Raw genomic sequence first — 18,280 nt, forward strand, 5'->3', positions numbered from 1 at the left:
GAAAATTCCGTGACGAAGGGAGGAATATTTATTATCTAGACGAAACTTGGGTCAACGAGGGATATACTGTAACAAAAGTATGGCAAGATAAAAATGTAAAAAGTTTTCGACAAGCATTTTTGGATGGACTTTCAACAGGGTTCAAGGCACCTTCAGGTAAAGGGCGAAGATTAATAGTGACACATATAGGTAGTGCCAGTGGTTTTGTAGATGGCGGTTTACTTTTATTTGAATCTAAAAATACAGGTGACTATCACGAAGACATGAACGCAGATGTTTTCGAAGAGTATTTTACACAGATGTTGGATCTTATTCCTCCGGGGTCTGTAATTGTCATGGATAATGCCAGTTACCATTCACGGCAGACCGAGCGGACGCCTACGACTGCTTGGAGGAAAGCCGATATAATTCAATGGTTATCCGGAAAAAACATTTCTTTTGAAACAAATATGGTGAAAAAGGAACTTTTGACACTTGTCAATCTTAATAAAGATCAGAAAAAATATGTTATCGATGAAATGGCAACAAATCGCCAAATAACGGTACTACGGTTACCACCTTATCACTGTGAACTTAACCCAATCGAATTAGTCTGGGCGCAGGTAAAAGGAGATGTAGCGCGAAATAATACGACGTTTAAATTAAGTGACGTGAAAATTTTGTTAAAAAATTCCTTGGAACGAGTAACTGCAGATAACTGGCAAAGATGTATACATCATGTACAAAAAGAAGAGGAGAAAATGTGGGAACTCGATAATTTAATTGACGTTACTGTGGAACCTATCGTTATCAATCTAGGAGACGAAGATAATTCATCAGAATATTCAGAGGATGAATTTTAATATACCTACTTTTTTATTTTCTTTATTGTACATTTATACAACACTACATTTACTCACCATAATTTGAATTTTCAAAATACATATATTTTTGTGTGGAATAAAAGTCTATTCATTAAATTTAAATAAATATTTTGATAATAATATTGAATAATTTTATTTGAATTACTAAAAACCCTCTTAACCCGGTTATGATGCTTAAAGTAGCCTCATGTTTTGAAATGCTGTTTTTATATTGTTTACTTATAAGAGAAATGGACCGAGAAATTGAAGCGGCATAGACAAAGACGGATTTTCGGGGATTAAATTTTAGTTACCTGCTACAATTTATTACAGTCCGATCGCACAAGTTTTTTTTAAAAGTACACCTCATCCTATACCGATAATACATAATATAAAAATATTGAATATAAGCACCAGTACTACATTTATTTACGATTTGCATACATAATAAGCTTTTATTACTCTCTTTCATTTCTAAACAGACTATAGGCTGAATTTATAAATTCAACAACAGTATCATTACTTCCGTTTTATCATTTGCTGTCAGAAAAAAATGGTTTGGAGCCAAAACCAGCATTTTTAATACTCAATAATCGCTCGTTCGTCATTTTCATTAATCACAATCAAGCAGTCGTTGTCGATACTAACTTCTGTACGTCACATGTGACAAAACGCAGGTGGGAGCGAATAGTGGTTACCTGGCGCGTGTGTACGTCACGTAAAACAAAACACAATCGGCCACCGCCACCGGAACATCTACCTGCCGAATATTCCGGGTCTCTCCTACCAATGGCGTCACGTTAATTCGTTTAGTGCCAGTGCTAACACGGATAGTGCGCGAGCGATTCTACCAAAAAGTGCGTGAAATGTGCACTTAACAGCCTCGCATCGAGGAATGGTGTCATCCATGAACGGCAGCAATGTTATTGGCTATAACAACAACTACTATGAGAACAAGGTTTGTAAATAGTACGACAAATAGTCAATCAACATCGCGGTTACCCAGGTTCAGGTAAACGCATAGAAAAGTGACGATCGCAGGTTTTAATTTTCTGAAATAGGTACGTTTTGCGTGTCGCTCCTTGCATTGAACAATAAGTGTGCCATGAGAGTTATTTATTTATAACTAATTATGTAATGTTACACGATAGGTGGGTGGACGGTTCATATGACCGCATATACATACGTGTTGTTGATGTTCCAAACTAGCACTTACAATCTTAAAAAGTCTCGCTCAAGAAATTGCTGTATTGGTGCGCCTAAATTTTCGGTCACAGTGCCTTCGGTCTTGACATAAAACTATGCCAGGGACCAGAAATTTAGCAAACGTTTTGTACGTAAGTCGAATTCTCACATTGATTATCAGTTTATCCTCTTTAAGTACAATTAAGTCAAATCAGTAATGATAGGTAACCCAATACGTGAAAAATACGTAAGTGATGAGTAACTGATAACATTCATAATAATAAACATTTATACCTTCATATCACAAATGCTTGTAAGCTTAAAATATATGGCGTTATCTCTACTATGTGACATTTTTATAAATGATTGCATATTTCCAATACCTAAGCGCAGATCTGTAATATATTTTCTGTAATCTTCATTTTCTTCAAATGCTTGTAACTAGAGATGTTCCGATTTTGATTTGGTTATTTTGATAAAAACATGAATACAACTATAATACATTTTTAATGGTCATTTATTTTCATTTTATAAACTACAATATTCTGTGATGATTATTTTAAGAATAATAGTTCGTATTATATCGACCTATTTTATAAACGGCCTAGTTTTGTAAATACAGGATGTATGCGAAAATATCTCTAGCCTGAACTTTATAAAATTGTGCAAACCTGAGACGAAAATTCTAGAATTCGTTGTCATTAAGAAATTCAGAAAGCATTTTGAATGCACATGAGTGCATTGATTGGGAATCGTATCAATGAAAAAAGGGCACTTCCATTTTATAGGAAAAACGGTATTTTCTCGAAAACATTGGCTATGAAAAAAGAAACAAACTACGTTCAGTCGCACTACAAAACGAAGTTACAGCTGAATATTAAAAAGAGAGATTTGCACTCTTTGTTAATAAAATTCAAACGAAGTCATGTTTTTCTGTTGTTGTTAGTGTTGTTATTGTTGTTGTTATTGCTATTGTTAAGCATTACATTATGCACTACTTGATCCATACAAATTTTTCAGTATAATCAAATTTAGGTCATCTGTATACAGGGTGGTCCGAATTTTATGCAGGAAACTTCGAGGATAATAGGTGTTTGCCTTATAAACATAGGTCTGGAACGGCCTCGTTTACAAGTTGTTAAAAACAATTGGTTTTGTTTATATCTCCGGAATCTGTTAACCGATCTCAGTAAAATTTAGTATAGCCAATGTATGATAGTAGGCCTTGTATTCCCTAAAATATGAACACTAAAGGTTCAACCAGTAGTGTAGAACCTGACAGGGTCACCCCCTTTTTTATAAAAAAAAAAACTGCGCCACTGTATTTTTGACAAGCTATTATAGCGGATTTATATTCTAATGCACAAAATACGTAAAAAAGGGTAACGTGAATTTTTTCTCTAAAGTTCACCGTTCTCAAGTATACCAATACAATCCCCTTGTGGCAGACAATTCTAACCATAATATTACAAGAATATTTATGTTTATGCTTAAAAATAAGTGCAATTTTTAAGCACATCAACAAAATTCTTTCCACGTCACCTGTGAGGTAGTGTTCCTGGTGTGTTTTAGTTTCCCCTGGAGGCCTAATTCACTATCTTTACAAATAAGAACAATTTAAATCAAAATGATAATAAAAATACATTTACCAAGCAACAACAACTAAATAAGAAACAAAATTAACGTTACGTATTTGCAACAATTGTTCAAAATGCGAACCACCCACATCCATACATCTTCTGACATCTTCTATTAATGGAACTAATTGAAGCTAATATCATGTGGTGGTTTTCTTTTAATTCATTACACCCGCCTTCTATTCGCTGCAGTCGTAGTGGTATATTATCTATTGGAGTAATCTTTACTTTTCAGATAGGTTACCCCAAACATAGAAGTCCAGGGTGTTTAGATCTGGCGATCTGGCTGGCCAAGACACTGAACCCTCTGCAACATTATGGTTGACATTGGCAATTGGTCTACTTGTTCATCACCCCATACAATTTTCATTAAGCCATTCTTGTATTATTCTCCTAAAATGCGCAGGAGCACCATTCATTTGTAATCAGCTATTTTGTCGTATATTTAATGGAACATCCTCTAATAATTCAGATGGTTTTCTAGAAAGTTTAGAAATGACTTGGAATTTAGATGGGGTGGCAAGAACAAAGGTTCACAAACTTTAATGCGAATTATTCCGAGCCACAATTTCACAGGAAAGTCGTGTTGAAAAGATCATGTCCGAATTCCATGAGGCTTTTCTTGTGACCAAATATGCAGATTGTGAAAATTCACCACCCCTCGCCTTGTGAACTTAGCCTCATCGGTCCAAAGTATTTCTAGTAAGAATTCTTACAACCACTGATAAAAATTCAGGCGTCTCTCTACATCTCCCGGAAGTAAATTTTGCACGGGTTGTAAATGGTACGGATTTCTGCCATCCTTATGTAGAACTTTTCAAATTTTTTATTTACTCACTCCAAGTTGCCGAGACGTTCTACGTGTACTTAGCCGAAGATCGCCGTCAAATGCTCTTAAAATTTCATTTCTGTACTTTTCATTGCTCCGTCATGATTTTCCAAATATCGTTTTATTTCAAAAAGATGAAAGCGACGAGTGTAAAGAATTTCGTTGATATGCTTACAAATTGGATTTCCTTTTAAACATAAACGTAAATATTCTTGTAATATTATGGTTGGAATTGTCTGCCACAAGGGGATTGTATTGGTATGAATAACTTGAGAACGGTGAACTTTAGGGGAAATATTCAAGTGACCATTTTTACGTATTTTGTGCATTAGAATATAAATCCGTTATAATAGCTTATAAAAAATACAGTGGCGTAGGTTTTTTTTATAAAAGAGGGGGTAACCATGTCCACTTGTACACCACTGGTTAAACCTTTAGTGCTCATATTTTAGGGGATATAAGGCCTACTATCATACATTATCTGTACTAAATTTTATTGAGATCGGTTAATAGATTCCGGAGATATAAACAAAAAATAAATTTTATTTATTTATTTTTATAAATAAATAAAATTTTATTTTATAAATAAAAATAATTTTTCAGAAAATATAGAGATTTATTGTTCAAATCTTGATGGTTTCATTTATTTTGACTAAATTTAAATAAAGTTTTTTACTTTTTTTAATGATTCTACTTTCATTTTTATCTTAAGTTTTTTATGTATTTTTTAATTATCAATATTAACTCTCATAATAATGATAATCTTAGAATAATGATAAACTTAGAATTTAGTTAGATATATCATATATTTTTCGATAAATTTACCATTTTTATTAATTTAGCATATTAAAATAATGTAATTTTCTCCTAATTGCACTTATGTGGATTTCAGGCAAGCAATCGTTATTAGATGAATAACTTACTTTTTTTTCTGTAATCACTAATAAAAATGTCCCCCATTTGGTGCAAATTTTATGGTACCCACTGTATAATGTTTGAAACAAAATATTTACGTTGGAGATATTGGCAAAAAAAATAGGAAATGGTGGTAGGTATATATAAATCTTCGCAAATTGGAAAATTTTCCTACAAATTGAGAAAATATTTTGGTTAAAATTTAGTATACATCCTATAAAAAACCTTCTTTCCTTCCAAATTTTGAATGATTGAAAACTGAGGTAGCTTGTTCGACCATTCTTTGATATCTTCTCAAATATTCCTCAGCCAGTGACTCACCCAGCTGAGAGGACTTAAAAATAGATATAAATGTTCCCTTTTCTTCTAGGAGCAAATCAGGAAACGCAAGGAAGAAGAAGATAGGATAGCCGCCCAAACCGAGTTCCTGAACAGGTCCCTGAGGGGCTCCCGAAAGCTCCAAGCCCTAGAAAGCAGACCGCAAGGCACCGTAAATGATGCCTTCGCTGAAGATGAAGGGCAGGAGTCCTCCAGGTCGACCACTCCTGCGCCTAGCGCAGAAAAAGAACTGGTGCATATCGCATACGGTAAGTAAATGTACGATCTGTACACATATTGTCTACGCTGTTGGCAGTGTTTTTTTTTTCAACATGGAGCAGCAAAAATAACTTTACCATGACTGAAGCAACAATATTAAATAAGTGTCTCTTAATGTGTCCAATAACCTGTAAACTTTGGCAGTTAGATTAAGATACATCTTAATTTGTTATAAAATGTATGAAGTGAACCATAATCAAGTTTAGAAGACGCATAAAACTGAAATTGCCTTAACTGTTAGAGGTACCAATTTGTTTCCCATAATAGTTAATTTGAGATCCGTTATTATAACGTAATTTTTACTATTTATAATTATCTTCTTAGATACAGATGATACTCGTATGTACTAATTTTTTCAGGAGATATTGATAAAAAGTAACTCATGACTACATCCAAAGAATTGAAAAAAATTTTAACACTACACACACTGTGTGGAGTTTTCAGGTAAATTTCCTTGTTTTCTTTGGATATAATTCTACGTAATTGTGTTTATGGTAGCTAATAGACTTTAATTAAAGCCAATAAAAACCGTATGAGAAATAATTAAAAAAAAATTGCTCCTTCATGTCTGTTTCCAAAAAAATATGTAGTGTTAAGACGTCGATTCTAGAAGCACTTTGGCAGCATTTGTAAGACTGATGTAAACAATAAACCTCGGTGATAAAAGCTCTATGAAAACCACAGTGATACTGAATAAACAGGCATTTGTCGAATCAAACTCGGATGAAACTATCTGAGGGGGCGCGTAAAGAAACTTAAGATACATTTTAATAAACAAAATGTCATCCAGCTACAATCATAAATACATGGAGCTACCATAGTTTCCAGCAATCTAAGTAAGAAGTTTTAACTAAACTTACCTCTAACCTAACTTGCTTCGTTTTCTTCAAATAACTTTGAAACTTTATTGAAATTTGGTACACTAGTACTTCCATATAGTTGTCACTTTATGATAGAGTAAACATAGATAACAGAATTATTTCGTGTCAGTCATTTGAAAAAAAAAACATGTATTTTTGTCAACTTTTATATCCTCTAGCGTCTAACTGAAGCAACTTAGGATAGAGGTAGGTTTATTTTTACTGGAAATCTATATTTAATTATAGCGGTTCTGGTGATATGAAGTTATAAATCATCCTGTATACAATTCGCATCAAAATTAACCCACCACTGGCACTAAATACGGACATGTATATAACTTTACATAATTTCGAACAATAGATACATCCATGGCAAATATTAATAATCATAAACCAACGACCGGTCCTATCCAGAGGTGGATTAAAACGGGGCTTCGCGAATATTTTCGGGCGCCCCGTCCGCATTCGAATGAGATGACCTGCCCTATCGGTGTATATCGGCGTATGCATAACTATGCGACGATCGCTCTTCTATTTCCGGGCATACCGGACGCCCTTTGTGTTGGAATTTAATGTATTGCTGCTTCGTTATAGTCGATGGCCACGCGTGCATACAAACAGCTCTCTTTTCACGCCGACACAGCTAGAGGAGAAAGTACGTCGACTCGTCGAAGCAAAATTTTGAAACGCGCCGTATATGACGGTTTAAATTCAAAAGTCAACGTTTTTGGCGGGTCGTACGTATTAAGTTAGTTTCTGAAAGCTATCTCCAATATTTTCCGATTGTCCGAAACAGGCGCATTAAGAAACTACTACTTCTGCACTTTCTACAGAACAAATCTCAAACTCTAATCTAAGTTGTCTGATATTGACGGATTGACTGAAGGATATTGACGCTATTAAAGTGTTATTAAACATCAATTTTTGATCGTTCTTTCTGCAATTAATCAAGTTGCCATGCTGTAAAACCAGCTTCGTTAGTAAATAAAATATTATTAGTAAATTCATTATCCTCAGCTTATTTTTTCACAACGTTATTACAGAGCCAAAAAAAATTATTATGGTGAAAAATCGAACCTACCTGCTTTAAACAATTTTTATTACAATGCGTAACACCAAAATTACTATTGATATTTATTTGAAGCATGGCAACTTGATTAATTACAGAAAGAATTATCAAAAATTAAATGTTTAATGACACATTAATAGCGATTTCCTGGTAAACGGTTACATTTATCGGCTTGAACAAAGAGTCATAATTTTCTCTGATATTGTTTCTGTTTTCAATAATGTTTAAATTTCTGTGATGTCTAGCAAGAGAAAAAAGTTATGAACAAAACAAATTTTGAGTTCCAGCTAAAGTGCCCTCTAGCGGTGCATAATGGAACTTTTCTCTGACTGGTCCAATAGAGCTTCATCTACTTAGTGGGTGTGCCAAATTAGAGACTAATAGATCTTGAATTAATTAAGTTATTTAAATAGAAAAATTAAAAAATTGAATTTTGACAAGATGTAATTTGCAAAGAATTGAGAATTCGAAAAACATCGTCATTACATACTGCTATTATTTTAATCTGTAGAATCACCTACCGGAGTTTCCTGACAGACTTTCAGAACACCCTGTGTATTTATATTTATATTTTACGATTTAGAATAAATTACACAAACTGACAAAATTTGAACTAGACACTGAACTATACTTTTCCGAAGGTTTTCTACGCGATGACTCCGAATCTATCCTCATTTTTCATTACTTTAGGTTTTCTCCATTACTTTAGGTTTTCGAAGTATCGTAACCTAAATATGTGAAAAACAAGATTTAGGGTTATATTACATCACGAGGTAATTTTCCCCACACAACTCATTGCGGAAGTACTACTCTTCTCCTTCAAAATTCATTTTGAATTCTTCAAATATTTTATTTCCGCTTCCAAAAATGGCCTGTTTAAACTGATTCTCGTATTCGTCAATTTTCGAAAATTTAATCAGAAATACTGAATTCAAAATGGCGGATCCAATATGATGGAATTAAAAAATATTAGATTAAGGTATAAATAAAATTTTATCGAATACTATACAAAACTTCTAGAAGAAAATATGGACATAAATTTTGCCATGTACTTACCTAATGCAATGATTTTGATAAAAAAAATGAATTTTAACGAAGGGGGTAGTACTTTTAGATACCATAAAGAGCTTTGTGGAGTAAAATTACCTCGTGATGAAACATATCTTCGAATATAGTGGAAAATCGTGTTTATCACACTCCTAGGTCAAATTTAGTACATCGAAAACCTTCAGGAAAGTATAATCTGTTTTTTGGTTTAGAAGATCAGGTATAATTTGTCAGTCTGTGTTTCCAACCAACAGACCTAAAACTAAGCGAAAGTGACAACTTTTATTTATGATTGTAACTATCAATAATAAGCGACTCGATCCTGATTTCCTAATAAGCTATTCGTGTTAAAATCTGATCATCAAATGAACATAGGTACAAATGGCTATAAATATTTATATTACTTTTCAGCAGATATCAGCCACAAAAATTAAATAAATCCAAATATTTCTAACGTTCACTAAGAACGGCGATGACAACATTTTTACCAGTAAGGCGATGATTCGCATTGTATTAGCAAATTTAGTTAGTGCAACTCTCTCGGTTTCGAAAATTCAATACTTATGTATGTTTTCAGCCACGAAATTTGAATAAATCCAAATATTTTTTTTTGAATTTTCCCCGCCAAGAACGGGGTGACAACATTTTGACCAGTAAGGCGGTGTTTCGCATTGTATTAGCTATGTCCTGACCAAATTTGGTTAGTGCAACACTCTCAGTTTCGGAAATACAATACCTATGTATGTTTTCAGCCACGAAAATTGAATACATCCAAATATTTCGAATTTTCCCCACCAAGAACGGCAGTGACAACATTTTTACCAGTAAGGCGATGTTTCACATTGTATTATCTATATCCTGACCAAATTTCGTTTCGGTTTCGAAAATTCATTACCTATTTTTAATCCAATTGTTGCCGCTCGAAATTTTACGGTCCTTAGTAGCCTTATTTCAGAGGGTAACTAACAAATGAATTAGAAGGAAATTCAGAGCATGACAAATATTAAATACCAAGTAATAATAACGCACTAAGGGCCAAATTATTAAAGTAAGTTTAACTTACAGGTAACTATAACCTTAGAATGTGATTTGTTCCAATTAAAACGTACCAATACCAACACATTCTAATCTTCCAGTTAGTTAACTGTAAGATAAACTTGCTTTAATAATTTGGCCCTAAATAAAATACTTCGAGTGTTATGTAAAGTAATGGGTTAAAAATAAAAAAAAAAATCTCGAAAACTAAATTCGGCCTCACTAAAGTAACTTCAGGTTTTATAAGACTCTGAGCGGTTTCTACTGTAGTAAGTAATTACCTTCTACATTTTTCTGACAATTTTCAAATAAATATCTTTATAAACCCCCTTTGTTTTTCTTATAAAATCTTCTTAATATTTTGGTATTCCAAATTCACTCTGTGTTCCATTAGTTATGGAACATCCTGTATAGTACACTTACATCTCTTGAACGACCTGTATACTTTTCACTTTAACCACATTTCTTTCAAACAAGTTCAATTTACTCGTAGATTGTTATTGTGAATTATTACACAATAATTATGACAAAAACTAGTACAAATCAAGGATGCTAAGTGAGTGATATACATTAATTCATACATGACATACACATTTCTATAGCTGCAACCAGTAACGTACACAATCCAAAAAGTGGAGTGGCTTTACTCAACTAATTGAAATATTAGATATTAGGTACAATTAAGCGGATACATTCATTTGTCGTTCTAAAGAAAGTGTAAGGAACCCCTGCCCCTTGTATACGCCACTGCTTCACATATATAATTACTTGTAAACAAGTTCCAAGGATAATATGTATTTTCTGAGGTATTATGGAGTTTTAATGAGTGTTTACTACACGTCGATTAATGAAAGGAGGAATTAAACATAGAATTATGGTATTTTAAAGAACAAAACATTCGGTGTTTGTCCTGAATATTTAAGGCTAAATTCTAATTCGTATTGGGGATTAGAGTAGTAAACAATTTGTTGTTCGTAAATAGGTCAGGCAACGATGAATATTTTAATAACGATACTTAATATACCATAAATCAGTTTATCGTTTTAGAAGGACCAAAAGTCGAAAAATTTCAAATCTAAATTTCAAGGCTATTTTATGTACGTAACCACTTTAATTTTTTGTTAAAATAAAAGTAAACTGTTTACTATTAGTTGCACAAGCTGCACTTATAGACTTTCCGAAGTCAGTTGATGTATAAAAACGCCTAGCAATAAAATTTAATGAGTTTCATAGGCGTCCCTATAAAAAGTTTTCTACTAAAGGTAAAAAAAACTATAATAATTTGTATATAATGTGTAGAATATTTCTATATGTGCATTTGGCGAACAACATATTTTAATTATTTATGTCCTCAAACAATTTTACTGATGGTAAATTTCGTTTTGTTCCGTTTCAAAAGGTATGCAAAATGCTAGGTGCCTAAAATAAATTAAAACTACCTGAATCACACCAAATTTTGCATTGCTGCACTGCACCGCTAGACAATTTGTGAACCACTTGTCAACAACTGAGATTTATTGCCCACTCGCCCAGTGCAGTTGTGTTATACGCCGTTTGCATTCGTCAATTGGGCGTATACATTTCTACCACCTTTTAGTTCGACCAGACCTGTATATGGGTATGGCTAAATAAATATGGGAACAAGTTTTTCAAGTATTTCAGTGCCGAGTTACTGCGTCAGCGACGTAACCTGGTACATACTGCTAATCTCTTGGTTCTTCAATTAAGATCGGAAAAACTATATTTCTGGTGTTCGTATTCAGCATAAAATTTGGAAACTACTCTCAAAACTTGTCTATTATGTCAGGATGCACCAAGAGCAAATTGTGACTACAAAAAAAAGTACCACCAAATATTATTTTATTCAAAGAAGTCTAAACAATAATTAATAACAATTAAAGTATGATAAGTCAGTGGCGTCACCACAAATTTCAAAATAATTTACTTGTGTCAAAAAAGTAACACCAAATGTTAATTTATTTAAAGAAGTCTAAAAAATAATTAATAACAATTAGAGTTTGATAATTGCGTGCGAAGTCAGTGGCGTCACCACAAATTTCAAAATAATTTACTTGTGTCAAAGAAATTAAAATGCAATAACAAGTATCGTTTTGTTGCCAGCGAAAGGGGGTAAAATGTGTTCTGTACTGATCTCCTTCAAACACGTACTTTTATTACATACAACATCATTAATTCTCCCCTAAACTAAGTCAATAGCGCATGCATGGGAGGCCCAGGTTTTTCTTCAGTCCCCTTCTCGAGTTGGATCGTTAGATTTTTTAAAAGAACAGTACAGTTATTATCAAATATTATAGAACTGAGTAGAATGTAATAAAAAGCCATCCTCGTTTGCAGCTTACGGCGACCTTGTGGCCTCAGTACAGCGGCTGCAGCTTCAGCTGAAGAAAGCCGGTGCTGGAGGCGGCTTAGGCGGACTAGAAGGTCGCATTGCCGCCATTCAATCCCTGTTGCTGTCGCCGCAGTTCGGCAGGGCTTTGGCCGTGTACAACAAAGTGCAGGCGGTGCGATGTCGAACAACTCCACGACCTACCCCCATAGCCCAGACAGCGCTCAGGGACTGTCTGGACGCCATAGGAAACTCTCAGAGTACATACGCAGTGGAATTGGCCACTCTTTTAACAGGTAATTCCACCATAATCGTGTTTTTTAATTCGCAAAATTACCTATAAATTATAAAACCCCAAGGCTTTGCGTGTGACGTCACGTCAGTGGTGGCATGTCTCTTGGTAAAGAAATAAAACGATAAATAATATATACGAAAATTTTGGAAGGATACCACTTTAGGGACTTATAGAACATTTTGAAAAATAAAGAATTTTTTTTTAATTTAATTTTAGCCATATCTTTTTCAAAAAAGAACAGCTTAATGTTTTAAAATTTGGTGACAACTTTATTGAGGTTAGGTTTTTTACGATGTACCTATTGTGGTATACCTAATGAAAATTTTCATTTTTTCTCTAAAACTAGAATCTATGTAATATACAGAGCGTCCGGAAACGCATAAGCCAAACGTCGATGATAGCTACCTTGGATGGAAATGACGCAAAGCATTATTATAAAGACGTATGCACAGAAATTAAGTCTGTCATTTACGGTAAAATACTAACGAAACCACTAGTTGTGATGCCATCAAATAATCACGCATTGTGAAGCTTTATAACGAGCGTTCAAATAAAAACGTGGTCGGGTTGGTTCTGAAAATTTGGACGTAGGGCGTAGCAAATGAACTTAAACGTCATCTGTCAAAGCGCTGTATCGCCGCTTTGTTATTGCAACTGACAGCTGCTATACAGCTCGTTGAGAAATGAGGTTAAGTTGGTCGCTATAAGCTACGCCCTACTTCCAATGTGTCAGAGCCAACTTCGACCACGTTTTTATTTGAACGCTCGTTATTATAGTCCAGACGGTATCTGTTTCAAAAAGCCATATTTGGGTGAATCGCATATCCACAGAGATTTTTGGCTTTTTGGCTTTCAAATATCACTAGAAATGACAATTTTTCCATGCGCAAAAAAAACGTGGGCTTAACTTTTGGCGGACAATATGTTAAAAAAAATCGAAAAATTTCATATTTTTCTTTCTATTTAATTTAATCTTTTCAAGAGTTGTTTTTAGGCGAAAATGGAAGAGGAAAAAAATGTTTGTAATTAAATTTTTTACAGGACATGGCTAGTTACAAATCGAATGAATCATGATTATTATGGTAAAAATCGAAAAAATCGCAAAAATGGGGTTTTTAGGGAATTTTTTTTGGGTATTTAAATTGGGTATAGGACCTTTATACTTGGCTCAAGAAGACTTCATGTTATGTAGAATCTTCACAGCAAATTTCAACAAAATCGGTTCGATAGATTTTGCATAATAATTTTGCAATCCAGATTTTGAAAAAAAAAATGCAAATTTTCAAAATTTTGCACAGCAAAAACCAAGGCCCTTAGATACTTGAAAATTTAATGACAAATAGAAGGGCTTTCAAACTTTCAAACTTTTTTTGAAAAATTCGAATCCGTCAATTAGGAGAGCTCTGGCGCTTATTTAAACATTGATCGAATTTTTGTACTATAATTTTGTATATTTGTAATATATTGAGTTAATTTCTCATTTGCTTATATTTTAATATTAATTTTGGACATATTTGGAAAGTAATTGTTGTTTTAACACTAGTGTTAAAAGTAACTTACTTTTAACACGCGTGTCAAAAAATGACATTTTTAACATCAAAAATGACAATTAAAAAGCCCACTTTTAACAATTTTGTAGAAAAAATAATGTATGATATACGTGTTAAAAGTGATTTTATTTTGTTCGTGAAGTTAAAAAACTCGCTACGCTCATTTTTTAATCATCTTCACTCGCAAAATAAAATCTTACTTTTAACACGTATATCATAAATAGCTATTAGAATATTTAAATAAATAAAAACAGTATATAGCTATATACTGTTTGTTTACAGTAGTAGTACAGTAGTAGTATATACTATATACTTACCTTTGATACAATAAAAAATAAAGTTGATAATTAAAGGAAGTTTAAAGATAAATAATTATGGGACTGTTGAAAGACCAATAATAATTAACGATAGGCATTTTTTTTAATCGCGAGATATCGATTTAAAAAAAAATCATCAAAATCGGACCTCTAGAAGCTGAGATACTAAAAATTTTTAAGCGCGTCGCAGTTTTGAACTCGCCGATTCAATTTCGAGCAGGCCGAAGAGGCCGCGCACTCTGCTTCCCCCACCACCGCCGCCCGTACGATTTTCTTGAATTTCTCGCTTGCATAAATAATTTTAAACACGTTTTAAAGTAGGTTGCCAATGAAGAAAAGTATTGTAATCTTAGACCTGGTAAGTACTCGGAATACCAAAGGTATTTTTCGAAAAATTTGCCGGGATGTCCCAGTACATTTAATGTAAATGACGATTAACTTTGATCCGCTATAACTACGTAACTAATTGATCAATCGATCTGTTTTTTTTAAAGAAGCGGTTTTCCAAGAACTTTTAAAACCTGCTTAAAAAATTATATTTGATTTAATATTCACAAAGTTATTCTAATTGTTTATAAGTACAAAAATTCGACCAATGTTTAAACAAGAGCCGGAGCTCTCCTAATTGACGGATTCGAATTTTTCAAAAAAAGTTTGAAAGCTTAAGAGCCCTTCTATATGTCATTAAATTTTCAAGTATCTAAGGGCCTTGGTTTTTACTGTGCCAAATTTAGAAAATTTGCAATTTTTTTTTCAAAATCTGGATTGCAAAATTATTATGCAAAATCTATCGAACCGATTTTGAAGAAATTTGGTGTGAAGATTCTACATAACATGAAGTCTTCTTGTGCCAAGTATAAAGGACCTATACCCAATTTAAATACCCCAAAAAAATTCCCTAAAAAGTATTGTTTTTAACCCCATTTTTGCGATTTTTTCAATTTTTACCATAATAATCATGATTCATTCGATTTGTAACTAGTCATGTTTTGTAAAAAATTTAATTACAAACATTTTTTCCTCATCTTGAAAAGATACATAATTAAATAGGAAGAAAAATATGACATTTTTCGAATTTTTTTAACATATTATGCCGCCAAAAGTTAAGCCCACGTTTCTTTTATGCGCATAGAAAAATTTTCATTTCTAGTGATATTTGAAAGCCAAAAAGCCAAAAATCTCCGTGGATATACGATTCACCCAAACCAAAACAGATACCGCCTAGTCTATTATAGGTGGCAATTGTCCCAAGCATCTTTAATTTAGACTATTTGAATACATTATTTTTCAGGTTACGAGTTCGAGGCTCTTATGGTTGCACATGACGGAGTTGCCTCGACGTTGCCGGCGGATTCCACGACCCCGACGTCTTCTACAGCGGACAGTATACCGCAGTCGGTAGCAGACAGACGATACGGCGAAGACAACATAAAAATCATCAAAATCGAGAAGAGTACTGAACCACTAGGTGCCACGGTTAGGAACGAGGGAGATGCCGTTGTAATAGGTAGTTCGCAAAATAAAGTTTAATGAATTTCAATAAATTCGTGAAAACTGTTTTCTTATACTTTCTGATTTCGTGAGAATCGCAATGTTCCTAACGCCATCTTCTTCCAGGGAGGGTGGTGAGAGGAGGGGCGGCCGACAAGAGCGGACTCCTCCACGAGGGCGACGAGATCCTCGAAGTGAACGGCATCGAGATGCGCGGAAAAAGCGTGAACGCAGTCTGTGATATTTTACAAGCCATGGAAGGCACCTTAACATTCCTCATCGTACCTGCCTCGCAAGCCCGACAGCACGGTATCAGAGACACTGTCTTGCACGTGCGGGCGCATTTCGACTACGATCCCGAAGAAGACATGTACATACCGTGCAGAGAGCTGGGGATAGGCTTCCAGAAAGGCGACGTTTTGCATATCATTAGCCAAGAGGACCCGAACTGGTGGCAGGCATATCGGGAGGGGGAGGAAGACCAGACGCTGGCAGGTATGTAAACTGTTTTAAAACTATTCTGATGATAGGGTAGTTAAGTGTACGAAACTTCAGAACCAAAATAATACCTACTATTTGTACAGTTATAGCCACAATTTTTACTGATTTACTGATAAAATAATTTTATGTAGAGGTATTCTTTGCATGAAAATTTGTAATGTGCGGTTCATTTCGCACAGTGTTCCGATATGTTCAATCCGCGCACGCGCGCTCTTGGAAGGTTTTATTGTTTCAAGCATCTACTTCTGTCTTTACTTATCGTGTACAAAAAGAGAGATGATTGATCCTGTATTGTTCAACTTCAGTGTGTCACTTTTTAACTGATACCTCTCAGTGCATGTCATAAGCATACAAGAGAAGAAGACATGTTAGTATTTTCACATTTTAGCTATTCCAGTAAGTGTTGTTAAAAATATACTAAGACAAAAAAAAAGCATCACCCTGTTGAGGTCAATATTTTAAACCCAAACTCTATAGTGAATCAGTTCTAGGCTATAGTGATAAAATGCCCAGTGTTAGAAGACAGCAGAATTATCATCAACTGAGTGATTTTGAAAAGGGTCGTATTATTCGCCTACATGAGGCAGGAATTGGTTTTTGCGAAATCGGTAGACGGATTGAAAAAATGTTGCAAAAATTATTATTTGTTAAAGAAGCTGATCAGTAGATAATATGTAACATCACAGGAGAGGCTCTGGAGGACCTAGAAGAACGACAGATCGAGAAGACAGGAGATTGAGACTGCTTGCCCTTAGGGATCGGCATAGTACCTCCAGATCTATAGGAAACATTTTTTTGAGAGAGATAGGCCATAGAATCACAATACTTTCCGTAATCGCCGTATTTGTTTCTATGGTCTAATGTCATATCTCCCTCTAACCATTCGTCATCGTGCCCTTAGAATGGTGCAATGCACGGGCAAATTGACGAATCTAGATTTTGCCTATGGGCCCTCGACGGTAGGAGACGAGTCAGGCGTCGAAGGGGAGAAAGGCGGTTCTTGGAGTTTGCCGTGAAACCTGGAACAGGATTACTGGTGTGAAGTGGAATCAGGATAGGTAGCAGAACTCCTCTAGTATTTCTCCAAGGCCAATTGAATGCCCAAAGATACATTAATGAAGTTCTGGAACCTTTTGCCATACCACACAATCAAAGATTAAATAATGTCACGTTCCAACAAGATAACGCTCGCCCTTATATTGCAGCGGTTACATTACAGTTCTTGGAAGAGGCCAACATCAATATTCTCCCATGGCTCGCACGTTCGCGTGACCTTTGGTCCATCGAACATGTCTGGAATATGATGGGATTAGAAATGCTTCCAAACCGTCCAATGAACTTATAACAACTGCATGATGCTCTACAAGCTGCTTGGGATGACCTTCCTCAGAGCTCTATAGATCACCTCATTAGAAGCATACCCAGGCGAACCGTATTTATGTATTTATTTAAATGGTGGACAACCCATTACTGAATTTAGACTCTATAGGATGCGATTTTCCCAATGAAAATGTTACCAATTGTTATTCTTAACACCATAAACACATGTAGAAAATTTGGTGAAAAAATATACACTTTTACTGGATGATGCATTCTTTTTGTCAAATAGTATAGAATCGTATGCTGGTGTTTAGTGGCCAATCTAATAATAACACACACATAAAATAAAAAAAGTTTTGTGTTCGGTAATTTAGACTCACTTACCACTATTTTAAGCTGTTGATTACGATACTAACAAGAATTTCCCCATCATGTCAGTACTT

At 34.3% G+C, this 18,280-nt stretch overlaps 1 protein-coding gene across 1 annotated transcript in view; it reads left to right on the forward strand.

The window, feature by feature from the left end:
- Positions 1-18,280, forward strand: part of LOC108906156 (MAGUK p55 subfamily member 5-A) — a 90,541-nt gene that overhangs the window by 67,663 nt on the left and 4,598 nt on the right. The window contains exons 9-12 of the mRNA XM_018709350.2: positions 5,779-5,995; positions 12,372-12,659; positions 15,817-16,032; positions 16,143-16,511. Coding sequence (XP_018564866.2) covers positions 5,779-5,995; positions 12,372-12,659; positions 15,817-16,032; positions 16,143-16,511 — 1,090 coding nt within the window. The remainder of the gene's footprint in view (positions 1-5,778; positions 5,996-12,371; positions 12,660-15,816; positions 16,033-16,142; positions 16,512-18,280) is intronic.

Source organism: Anoplophora glabripennis, unplaced genomic scaffold, assembly GCF_000390285.2.
Source record: "Anoplophora glabripennis isolate ALB-LARVAE unplaced genomic scaffold, Agla_2.0 scaffold74, whole genome shotgun sequence".
In the NCBI taxonomy this organism is placed as follows: Eukaryota; Metazoa; Arthropoda; class Insecta; order Coleoptera; family Cerambycidae; genus Anoplophora; species Anoplophora glabripennis.